The following is a 13,246-nucleotide window of genomic DNA, read 5'->3' on the forward strand; positions in this document are numbered from 1 at the left end:
TTTGTCTCTTACTTTTGTGCGCAGTCTTCTTTGACCTTCTCCAAGGATCTCACCAAAGCTCTGGGCGCGGGGCTATTGCCCAACCCGTTGGCTGTTGCTGCAGCAATGGCCGCCGCAGCATCATCCAACCCGCTGGCTCTCCGTGCGGCAGCTCCAGCGCCCCATCCGCACCATCACTTATTGCAAGGCCCACCTCTCAGCCACGCCATCTTGAGACCCGCGCCAGGACCCATCCGCACCACCCATGGGCCGATCCTCTTCTCCCCTTACTGACACATCACCATCTGACCTCGGCCAGTCAGGAACAGCCACTCCAAAAGCACACTGTGAAGATAATGAACATGATCAACAAACAGCAATTGACAGGGGACACTGAAAAAAATCCAACCATTTAGAAATCAGAGAAAAAAAGGGAAAGGAGCAGCAGACTGGAGTAGAAATATGTCTCTCTTTCTTCCCTTTACCTGAAACTCTCCTTTCATTTCAAAGACTTCTGAGTAGATGGAATGAGGAGAGATTTTCATTATGCATTGAACTCCCTTGTACATCTCTCACCCTCCCTGGCCCCCCTCCCTTGCACTGTGGCCCCATCATGGCCACCTTGATAGCTACAAAAGAAACATGCAGACCTTTCTAGAAACATTAATCCACATGTAGTGTTATAGTTATTACAAGGCCGGGTTGGGTTCCTCCTCTCATCACAGCTCAATGTGTTCTTCTCATCCTATGCACCTCAAAAACCAAGACAATGATGTTATGTCAGTAGGGTAGCTGCTTCCATCAGTCTTTTGCTGTTAGCGCCACATGTAGCTGTGGCGGCCTCCTCGGTACTGTACATGTTCTCCTTCTGTGCCAGAGGCCGGCAATTCTTCAGTTTATGACACTAGTAGCAACATGACTTCGGCTGACAGGCAGGTGGTAGCTGCATCTGAACATGTCTGATGGTTGAAGGAGGGCGGGGGTGGTGTGGTGGGGTTCAGAGAGCAGAAAAGTGACTGTGGGGGATTGTACTCTCCTGTCATTTCCCTGAGAGTGTGAGGTGGGAGGGGGGCTGGCACGGGTCAGTGGATGGATTCACCCCCGGGTGGCATGTAGACACACACAAGCCCAAACGAATCTGTGTTTTAAAATAGACTGAACCAACACAAAAAAACGCTAAAGGGCACATCTGCCAACCTCCATAACAGTCAGAGGAAGGCTCATCTAAAGGGTGAAACAGCAGAAGTCGCATACATGCCATAATGCTGCTTTGAGTTTAAAGCTCCTGTGAGGAAACTTGAGCTTTGTCGATTCCCTCTGATTTCTTTTATGACTTTACCCGGTTTAAGTGTTGTCACTCACCTGGCTTTACAAGTATATCAACATATATTCTATTTACCAAAATTCTTTCTGGGAAAACTTGTTTCTGCAGCATGCTGTTAATCACTTTGTCTGGCACCTACCCCGCAGCAGCAGTTTCAAATAATTTAAAATAACAGTAGAGGAATAATCAACTATAATCCAGATGCTCTTGTTTGCTTTTGGAGCACATGAAGATGCTTTAATATTGATATCCTAATCTTTCAAAAAGATCTTAAAACCCCTCACAGGAGCTTTAGCCCTCAATTCCACTTACATATGGTTATGGAGACAGGCCAACTGGAAGTCCCTTTATTCTTATGGGATCTCCAGCATGCCTGCAAAACTCCAACCCTTTGTTTTTGTTTTTTTTCTTTTCATCCATTAAAGAATTGCAATGGAATTTGGACCGACTGTAACTGCAGTGTGCTAGTTTAGCAAGAAAACTGCTAACTAGCTAAAAGGCTACCACAAGTCATACAACATCAGTTGTTGATATGAAATACAATCAGATTAACCAGTTTGAGATTAAATATAGCAGGATTTATCTGATCGCCTTGGCATTTTTCTTAAAATTTAAGTGAAAAGTTAAGAGGCAGGATTAGATCAAATCATGTTGATTAGCATACAAACACCAAATAGCTAAATGAGTTTGGCTTAGCTTGTATGGCTGCTAATACATCTCTTGGATCAAACATTTCTCGGAACATACTAAATTCCTGGCAGACTAACTTCTTCACACATTTTTTGACATGCAATATTAGTCTTACCTTAGAAAGCTGATGGATACATCCGTTTCCTTGTTTTTCACTGGCAAATCCATCTTGAAAAGCTCCAGTCTGAACCGTTTGGACCCGGTTAGAAAGTGACAGGACCAATCTGTGACGAGGGGCAGTATTTTCTGGCGTGGAGGAGTTGTGACAAAATCAAGCAGCAGCAAGAGGCCAGTGCAATTATGGAGGAAGAGCTTAGCGCGGATGCTGCTAAAGTGTCAGTTTTATCAGAACTTGATGAAATTTCTTCGTTAAAGAAGAACAAAGAACAGCAGTGAGTTGTTTTCTTTTCAAAAACAACAAAAGTCATGTACTGACATGTTTCGCGTTATTGCTTTGTAGCTGCCCATGTGAACCTCGGTCGCGGCTACGTCACGTGTTTTGTTGCTCTTATTGGCCCATAAAGATGTGACAGACAGAACTTTCATTTAATCACACTCCAAGTTTTTTTCCAAAGCCTCTGCCCTTTTCCAAACACTTAGTATTGAAGGTTTTCCAGATGGAAAAATGTGTGAAACAAATCCATCTGGCATGTCAGGTTAATGTTAGTCTTTGTTTTCTTGAAAACACAATTTTCAAGCTACTGAATGTTAAACAATAGTCAAAATTATCCTCTCTGCAGGCAAAAGATAGTTTCTATCAGGTCTCTATCTATCTGTAAAGAAGTGTACATCCTTGCCATGGACACTAGGAGGCATCATGCGTACATACAGACTGTAGTTCTTTTATCTGAAACCTAATCAGATTAATCAGTTTGATGTGAAATACAGCAGGATTTATCAGTCAATATTAAGTGCTGTCAAATAGCCTTGGCATTTTCCGAAACATTTATACATTTAAGTGAAGAGTTAGAAGGCTTGATTAGATAGAAACAGGTTGGCTAATATATAAACAAACATTTGAATGGCTAAATGAGTTAGCAAAGCTTCTCTTAATTGGTCGTCTAAAAACATACACTCTTGGCAGGCCAACATCTTTACTTGATTCTTGACATGCAGTATCAGTCCTGTTTTTGTCTCAGTAATAGGCTATATGCACACAGGGGTGCTGACGTAGTTCCAGTTAAATCTCAGTGAGCCGCTTCACTTCCAGTACAGCACTGACCACCACTATTACCTTGTAAGCTAGCCATGTTTTGGAGGAAAAAATATAAGTTTTAAAGAACACTGCTGTGTGCCATTTCAGATAGACAGCTACTTTATTAATTGAGGGAAACTCAAGTTATTAAAAAGTTAAGAAAAGTTTGACATGATAGATTCATGACATTAGTACCCATACCATAATCACGGCACAAGCATGCAAGCTTATAGGCATGCTAATGGCTAATGTTTCATAAGTCTTGACCTTACCTCAGTAATTGCAGATGCAGCCCCTCTCCCTTCTCCTTTTTTAGTTGTAGAAATGTGGCACAGTGCTTCAATCATTTGCCTCACGTTAGCTGTTATTTTTGGGACATATCAAACAGCCTGAGTGAAAAATGCCAAGTCAAAACAGTGACAGGACAAGAACTGGAAGTGAGGCTGATTGTCTAGGAATGCAAAAGTACGTGTGCATATAGCCTATTCTCCAACTGCAAACAGCTGAATGGTGGTAACAGGTAGTTTCTATCAGGATTACAACCATTCATAAATAAGTGCGTGTCCTTGAAGGGGACACTAGGAGTCATTTGTACATTTATGGATAACGACATCATTCACATATTTAAGTGGAAACAAGGGATGACTCTTGGATTACGTTTGACAGCAATAATCTGTCTGTTTTACAGTAACAAAAAATACTGAACTAGCAAGATCAAGGGTCAAATCTATTCTGCGACACATCTGTGCGCACATCACTTTCAGAAAGAAGTGATTTGACCCCCTCACATCCACTCAGTCTTCATCCACTGTGTGGGTTGGGAGGTATGAATAAGATGTGACCCTGTGTACTGATTTACTAAATTGTAACTGCATGCAGCCTTGAATTAATATCCTGCAGGGTAGGGCCTTTACTTCACAGGGCTGAACCCTTCCATTCCTGCCCTGCCCTCCTCCTCCTCACCTCACCCTTCATCTCCAAAGGTTCGTATGAGTGTATAGTAAAGGGCACACTGACACTGGCAAACCATTAATGCTCTAGGGGAACAAATTATAGAGAAGAAGATGAAAGCCAAACACATTCTTGGACAAATGATCTTGAGCTGGAGTGACAACCCAGCCGGTAGCCAAGTGAGGGCCGCCAAGAGCAGAGGAAGAGAGGAGGGCAAGCCAAGACATCCAGCTCAAGGCATCCATCAATACTTCCTGTCTTACAACTGAAAGCCATGAAACACACCATGATTTGTTTTTTCTTACAAAGACTGGTGAGCACTTTGTTTTGTTTGGTTTGGACTGTTGTTTTTTGCATTTATATCACACGTTAAATAAGAGCAAAAATAGAAAAGACAATAAAAATATTTTTGTAGGTAGGAAGTGTTAATAAGTGCAAAGATGAAGGGAAGGGAGGAAAAGGGTGGGATTATTGATGGTCAATTATAAATAACCTCTGATCGACAAGAGCTAGCCTAGCAGCAGCAAACCATCACCCTTATCTGAATGAGATGTACACTGTGCCCTTTCATTGAGAAGCAATGAGCTCTAATGTCTTACCTTTGTCTGAATATTGCAATGCAATGAGCAATTTTTATCAGAGTGACTTGTTATCATTGTGACATGTTGTGACATGTTGTCTGGAGTCATGTGTAAACTGGGAGCAGCCAGCTGATAGACTTTTCTGTTCTTCCATGTGGAGTTGACACCCTCAATGGGACTGAGAGATGGGCAGAGGGAAAAAGAGACAGAGGTGTAGCTGGGCTTAGGGACCGACCCTTCATATTAAAGGGCCTTTTTACTACGGTAACCTCTGCTTGGGGAACAGGGTACAACGCCAGGTATCAAGGGATTGAAGCTCATTTTATGAGTTGGACTCACTGAGTTGCTTTATTTTTTCTGTGTGTGAGAAATGTGTTTAAGTGAAATTCATGAGGAACATTATCTATGCCATTACTTAAAGAAGAAGCCGGCTCCTGTCAGCTTCCACCATTGTGCTCTTTTTTTTTTTTTGTTGCTGAACAAACCCTTCTTTGCAAAGTTCAATTCATGAGTGAGAAACTATTCCAGGATCTGTGCTCTCCTTCCTGTTGGTGTGCGTACCATATGTATTCTAGTGTGTGTTGGGACCTGCTCTCTCCCCACTTCCCACCAATCAGAGACAAAGGGCAACCTGGACTTTGAAAGTGTCCTAACACAATAGTGGAGACAAAAAAACCTGCACATGTCTGGTTTGGGAAGATTGATCAATCGTTCTGGATTCCATCAGAGACTTGATCAATGACTGAATCTGCAACCTTGTCCCTGGAAGCTCAGCCAAGTAGCAGCACCACGGATATGTCCATGATGTGGTAATTCCTACTGATTCATCCTCATTATTCACTATGGGAAATAAATGTTAGATTTTCTGGGCAGGTATTTCATGTTAGCTGTGTTTAGGCTACTAGCCTTAGCCTTATTCTGCCCTCGGCCTCTCCCAGAGCAGAGAGAGAGATGGGGACGCTATGGTGTTATTTTGTCTTGCCAATAAAGTTATTTTTGAATTTCATTGTCAGAGGGGACAAGAGTTTGTATGGCAAATTGTAGCAATACCTGACTCATTCTGGCTACTCTTGTTTATTGCAATAAGAAAATTAACGTGTATGTGAGTAAAACATTATAAATGTAATTTAAATGAAAAAGAAACTTTATGGTCATACTAATGGTATCGAGAGAAACCATGGTGGGAAAAGTAAATGTCAATAAATCATTAAATGAAACTGAAGTCTTCATGCTTTTTTATGAATCATTCAGTTGTGACGCTCTCTATCTATGGCTCAGGAAGAAAAACAAATGAGAGGTTTATTCATCTCTCAGTGAATCATACCACTTGTACTTTCATAAGCTACTCATACATTATGTTTCTAGAATAAAAGAAAACCTAAAATACATTTTCAACACTCAAACACTTAAAAATATAAGAAATTATGCCATCAGGTGAGTATGAATGCAGGAAATTAATTTACAAGAAATAATGGACTTGCTCATCAGTTTTCAAAACAGCAAATACAGTTAAAGATTCATCAGTTGCATGTGAGTCTGTGAAATCTATTGACTTATTCTCATTTATAAGTTCCTGGAATCTGGGGAGAAGGGCCTCAGTCGGAGGGGTGACCAAGAACCTGATGGTCACTCCAACTAAGAGGACTGAAATCCTGTGTGGAGACAGAACTTTCATTTGGGATTTTTTGCAAACTCTAAGCTGCCTTTCATGTGTTTTGCATTGAGGCTTCAATGTAGCCACTCTGCCATAAGCCCAGATCAGTGGAGGGCTGCAGTGATGGTTGTCCTTCTATCACTTTGTCCCATCTCCACACAGGATCTCTAGAGCATTGCTCAGTTTGGCCAGGCGACCAGCTCTTAGAAGAGTCAAGCTCTGTTGTGCAAAGTGCAAATATCTGAATACTTATGTCAATGTGATATTTCAGGTTTTTATTTTTAACAAATATGCAAAAAGTTCTAAAGTGCTGTTTTCACTTTTTTTTAATGATGAGAGAGTAGATTAATGAAAACAAAAATGTTTTTTTTGACTGTGGCATCAGGCTACAACATAACATTTTTTTTAATTGAAATTGCTCAGAATATTTTCTGAATGCAGAGTACATTACAAAAGTACCACAGTACTTTTGTATCAGCAACATGTTTTTCACTGTCCTTTAACCCCCCTAAATGACCTTTATGAGTGATTTCTCTTTTTAGCAGTGGTTCCAAATCTGAAGGTGTTTGTTGCTTCAGTTATTCATGTTAAATCTGAGGGGCCAAAAGAAGATAAATGAGACATAAAACCATAAATACAGCTTATGTCTCTGTTATCTGTGTAAGCTGCAAAGATAAAAGAACTATGTCGCTAACATTGCTATGTAGCTAATCTAAGCTCACAAAGCAGCTACATAAGATACATACCTATGTTATCTGTGTAGCTAAGTTAGCCTTAGCTACGTTTGCTTTAGCTACATTTGCTAGAACTCACATTGCTAAAGCTAACTTAACTACATTGGCTTATGTGGTAATGTTAATCATGTTGCTCGAGCTGCTATGTTAGCCTTAGCAAAAGCTAACGAAAGTCAAGCAAGGCATCCTTCTTAAACAGGTCTATACATTATTCACCCCCCAGATTAGACCTCTGATCTTTTTTCTGTTTTATTTATGAAATGTTGCTTAGTACAGTTGCAAGAAAAAGTATGCGAACCCTTTGAGATTTCTTGAATTTCTGCATAAATTGGTCATAGAATGGGTTCTGATCTTCATCTAAGTCACAACAATAGACAAACACAGTCTGTTTAAACTAATACCGCACAAAAAATGATATGTTTTCATGTTTTTATTGAAAAAAAATGTAAACATTCACAGGGTGGAAAAAGTATGTGAACCCTTAGGCTAATGACTTCTCCAAGAGCTAACTGGAGCCAGGAGTCAGCCAACCTGGAGTCCAATCAATGTGATGAGTTGGTTAAAGCTGCCCTGCCCAATAAAAAACACACACCAGTTTTGAATTTGCTGTTTTCAAGACGCATTGCCTGATGTGAACCATGCCTGGCACAAAAGAGCTCTCAGAAGACCTACGATCAAGAATTGTTGACTTGCATGAAGCTGGAAAGGATTACAAAAGTATCTCTAAAAGTCTTGATGTTCATGTGTCCATGGTAAGACAGACTGTCTACAAATGGAGAAAGTTCAGCACTGTTGCTACTCTCCATAGGCGTGGTTGTCATGTAAAGATGACTGCAAGAGCACAGCGCAGAAAGCTCAGTGAGGTGAAAAAGAATCCTAGAGTGTCAGCTAAAGACTTACAGAAATCTCTGGCACATGCTAACATTTGTGTTGACAAATCTACAATAAGTAAAACATTAAACAAGAATGGAGTTCATGGGAGGACACACAGAGGAAGCCACTGCTGTCCAAAAAAAAACATTGCTGCATGTTTGAAGTTTTGCAAAAGAGCACCTGGATGTTCCACAGCACTACTGGCAAAATATTCTGTGGACAGATGAAACCAAAATTGAGTTGTTTGGAAGGAACACACAACGCTATGTGTGGAGGAAAAAAAAGGCACAGCACACCAACATCAAAACCTCATCCCAACTGTGAAATATGGTGGGGAGGCCATCATGGTTTGGGGCTGCTTTGCTGCCTCAGGACCTGGACAGATTGCTGTCATTGACGGAAAAAATGAATTCCCAAGTTTATCAAGACATTTTGCAGGAAAACTTAACACCATCTGTCCACCAACTGAAGCTCAACAGAGGATGGGTGATGCAACAGGACAATAACGTAAGTAAATCAACAACAGAATGGCCTCAACAGAAGAAAATACGCCTTCTGGAGTGGCCCAGTCAGAGTCCTGATCTCAACCTGATTGAGATGCTGTGGCATGACCTCAAGAGAGCAATTCACACCAGACATCCCAAGAATATTCCTGAACTGAAACAGCATTGTAAAGAGGAATGGTCCAAAATTCCTCCTGACCGTTGTGCAGGTCTGATCTGTAACTACAGGAAATGTTTGGTTAAGGTTATTGCTGCCAAAGGAGGGTCAACCAGTCATTAGCCTTGGGGTTCACATACTTTTTCCACCCTGCACTGTGAATATTTACATTTTTTGTTTAATAAAAACATAAAAACATATCATTTTTTGTGTGGTATTAGTTTAAACAGATTGTGTTTGTCTATTGTTGTGACTTAGATGAAGATCAGAGCACATTTTAAGACCAATTTATGCAGAAATTCAAGAAATCCCAAAGGGTTCACATACTTTTGCTTGCAACTGTATGTAATGTTTGAAATGTGGTTATTTCATGCCTGAATCTTGCTGTCGGGTCTAAGGGTCATCTCTAGAGACTTTTTTTTAACAAACTAATTTAATGCTATTTAGAAACTCTTCATCCCTTATTTACAAATATAATACTTTTCTTAATTATCAAAAGTATTTTCAGGAATGTACCTCATATTTGATTCACACCTAGACTATATCTCTAGGCCGATGCCCACGACTAACACTTGCCTTAAGGTAAACCACATATGAGCATCAATCTCCAGTAGTGCTACAGTCCTTTTTGCTCACAAATATATACATAGAGGTTATAAGAGGACTTGATTTGGATGGTGGTATTTGTGATAGCTGTAAAAATTTGCATCATTTTTTGGTTGTTTGTTTAATAGTTGAGAATTCAGTTAAGCTTGCATTGTAACAGGTGATTTGCCTTTACTTTTTCCCAACCCTCTATGAAATCACTCTAATCCAACTATTTTCATTTAATTATTGATTGATTGATTTATATTTTACAACATTTAACTCTATTGGAGAGAAGTAGCATTATAGAACACTAAAGTTGACACTGGAAAGTCAGGTTTTTCAAATTTCAAAACTTTTTTTTTTCAGGCATTTCTTTTATTTGATTTTGCAACAATCCGTTGTAATTTTCCAGCAAAAATGAAGACAGAAACCCATCTTTTTCAGTTATTCTCAGCTGCCATCATCAGACATTGCTGATCTTTGTGCAGTAGATGCAGCTTGCAGGACGAGTAGCAAACTGATGCTGCATTGTAGTGTCTGATGAAGAGTAGCATTGTGTTGTCTGCAGAGTGTTGCTAATTTCCGGTAGAAAGTGCCCTCATGTCATTCCTCTTGGCCTTCTTCCAAACATTCCCAAACTGAATGTGCAGCAGTTTTCTGCACACTGTGAATGATACACAGTTCACCACTAGATGGCCCTGCTGCCATTACTGGGAAGCACATCAAGCTCATTCACACATCAAGTGAGTGTTACAAAGCAGTGAGTGATAGAGTATTGATGACTGACAATGATGGACATGCCACGTATTGTCCTGAATATATGCATACAGACCTGCCCTTTTGACTCTTTGAGGAATAGTTCAAATGCATAGATGAAAAGGGCATAAGCAGATTGAACAGATGGTTGCTATGCCTTAAGTTCTTTATTGCCATGCTTGACAAAGACATTGTAAAACCAAATGACCCATAAGATTCAGCAGAGAAAATGAAAAATCAAATGTCACAAATCATACAGAGATATTCAGATGATGTGAAGTGCTGGGCATTTAGAGAATGAATCTCTGCTTTACCATGTATTAAAATGCAAGTCCGGCATATTGGATGATTTATAGAAAACCTGAGAATATTGTCTTTTTTATGCATCATTTTTGCCCTTCTTAACTCTCAAGCCACCCAGAGATAAGTGATTTTGATTAGAGTTTACTGAAACATTCTTTTTTCTTTTCAAATTTGCATGAAATGCATGAATCAGGGCATTTTTATGTTGGCTATACCTTGAATGTCTGAACAAGATGGCAAAAAGAAGAGGGGTAATGTCCCACTGAATGTTCCTCTTTTGGCAAGACTCCTTCAGTTCTATGGATCACGATTCCTGAAAGCAAGAGCTTGATGGCACGGACCTACTTTGGCACTAGACTGAAATAAGAGGCAGAAGCAGAAGCTCTTTTCTTGAGAGCTCCATGCATTAAGATGCGCCAATAACACAGTGAGATGGTCGGGCAGGGATCTTCAAATGGAAGCTGAAGAGGGAGCTGAGTTACCCGCACTTTTCTCAAAATGGAAGTCTGCACCTGAGATGAGAGAGCATGTTTGACTAGTTTTTGCGTCACAAATGTTATGCGCTCATTTACTATGAGACCAGCCACAGGTATAAATTTGAAGTCAGGAATTTCATTCTTTGTTGCATGTAATTTACACAGTGGGCTGTTTGATTTATGGCAGTCAGATCAATAATAGTATTTAAGCTCTCATCTGTCATCACACTCCCAATGTTATTAAGAAAAAAAACTATCTTGTTAATAGCCCTTTACAAAACATTAAGCTATCACATTAATAGACCCATACAATAAAATGACATCTTTATATGTGATCATGTTTTTAAATTCAGCAAAAGCCAAACATAGTTGTACGATTATTATCCATAACTTACTTTTCACATGTCCTCCTCTATGCCGTCTGAATTTTCTAAATGATAAGAGGGGCCTCAGTGCTTTCCTTATTGTTTTTTTTTTTTTTTTGTTTGTTTTTTCTGGTATAAGATACACTAGAAGAACAGAAAACCCACAATTCTTTAGTCAACTTCATTTAAAGTGACGTGGCTCTCGTCCATTCACCAAAACATGCAATCAGTGTGACTATAAAGTCACCTTCAGTGAAGTAAACAATCATTTTCTTTTAATCAGACTTTAGATTTATTTGGAAGGGAAGATGAGGAAAGGAATATGCCAGATGTGGTGAAAGTAAAAAGCAAGATTTATGTCATAATGTGATCATAGTATTTTTTTATAATAATTCCAAAAGTAAGATTAAAAAAATATTAGCTGTAGCAATAAAATGTGTTCATTGGAGCTCATAGTTCTCACATCAGCAACTAGCTTAAAAAAAGACAGAGCCATTGTAGACTTTAATAATAAATCTTGAATGGTTTGGTAGATAATAACTAAGATAATTTAGATACACAACCAAATTAGTAAAAAACCAAGGACTGAAATATCAATGTTCATTAGCTGGGTGCCAGTTTAGCTTGGTTGGTGGAGCAGGCACCTGCGTATGTGCTGAGGCTGTAGTCCTTGATGCACTGGTTGCAGGATCAATTCCTGGTCTTGGCGCATGATTGGTGCATGGTCATGTGAGCTAAACTGACACATTGGGTATTTTTTATCCTTATGCCATTATCGAAACACCACACAGAATTTTAAACTGTTGGTAATTAAACACTATAAAGGGATTGCAGTTTAAAACCTCCTCAAGCAGAATAAATCATACAAAACATGAGTCTATAATTTGATTGAGAAAATGCATAAGGTTCACTTTTAAATGGAAAAGGTGAGCTGTTCTTTTCAAAATAAATTAATTTCAGCAGGAAAAAAAAGTTTTCAAGGCTTTTAAAGACCAGGGAAAAATATCATTATTTTTATGAGATGACTAATACACAAATAGCTTTCACTGACTGAAAGTGTGCACTGTTTGTGGGCTGCATTCAAATACAGAGATCAAGCATGTGTTCACAATGCAAATACTCCAAATCCAAAGATAATAGCATATCTGCTGTAGATATAGAACAGGACATCATTACTGAAACAGATCTCTGTGAGTGTTGGAGCTCAGATTAATCCGGCTGTGTGCTCTCTGTCCATCTGTACAAACATGAGCTGGCAGGTTCAGGTGCATCAGAGGGGACCTAATGAGTGCGGGCTCTGCAGTCTGAGAAGAGAGAGGAGGCACAGTGGGGTAATCTGCGCTGTAATCTCATTACCTTCACTTGTTGCAAAATTGTGATGAGACCAACTGTAGCGCTAGCTCTTTTCACTTCAGCTTGTTTAAATGCTTTATGTTATAATTGTAGTTTTTGCAGCTTGGGGTATTAAGCCTGTGTGCGTTCTCTAAGATTACGCAACAGTGTAACCTAATCATCTCTGAATATTAACATATCTCTTATTCATTCTGTCTATCACCTGCTCAATTTGCCACTTTATGTTTGAACTAATTGCAACATGCTACTGTGAAAAGTATTTATTAATCCTCCCTTGATGGTAGAATGTGCAGAAACTATGAGGCATCCCAGAAAGACAAAAGAGCTATCAAACCCCTGACTAATATCTTGTCCCCTTTAGGGAAATTAAGTCAGTTATCAGCAATCCAAATAATAACCAAATTCCTACTTAATGATGTAGACACATAATCTGGCTAATGTGATCTCTGTATGAAGGGCACCATGCCATACAACATTTATTACAATACATGCAGGTACACCTTGAGTCTGCAGTGTCATTTAGTACTCCAAAGACAGTTACCCAATACGCTGCTCTTAGCAGGAATCTTATAAATGTGACAGCAGTCTGATAGTGGATGGGCTATTCAGTTATGTTGGCATGGCAGCAGCTTGAGACAAAAGAAGCATTTGTGACAGAGCGCTCTGCAGCCTTTTATGTCAGTGCGGGTGGTCAAGGCAAATCGCCACGCTGAACTGTTGCATCACAGGCCATCGCTGGAGAGAATCCAATGAGCTGTTTTCAA

The 13,246-nt window shown here is 39.6% G+C and overlaps 1 protein-coding gene across 2 annotated transcripts in view; it reads left to right on the forward strand.

Annotated features, from left to right (window-relative positions):
- Nucleotides 1-920, forward strand: part of znf385a (zinc finger protein 385A) — a 113,604-nt gene extending 112,684 nt beyond the window's left edge. For both annotated transcript variants that reach the window (XM_041799654.1, XM_041799655.1), the window contains one exon: nt 25-920. In XM_041799654.1, coding sequence (XP_041655588.1) covers nt 25-273 — 249 coding nt within the window. In that variant the 3' untranslated portion in view covers nt 274-920. The remainder of the gene's footprint in view (nt 1-24) is intronic.
- Nucleotides 921-13,246: the final 12,326 nt, after the last annotated feature.

The sequence above is a fragment of the Cheilinus undulatus genome, linkage group 11 (assembly GCF_018320785.1).
Source record: "Cheilinus undulatus linkage group 11, ASM1832078v1, whole genome shotgun sequence".
Lineage (NCBI taxonomy): Eukaryota > Metazoa > Chordata > Actinopteri > Labriformes > Labridae > Cheilinus > Cheilinus undulatus.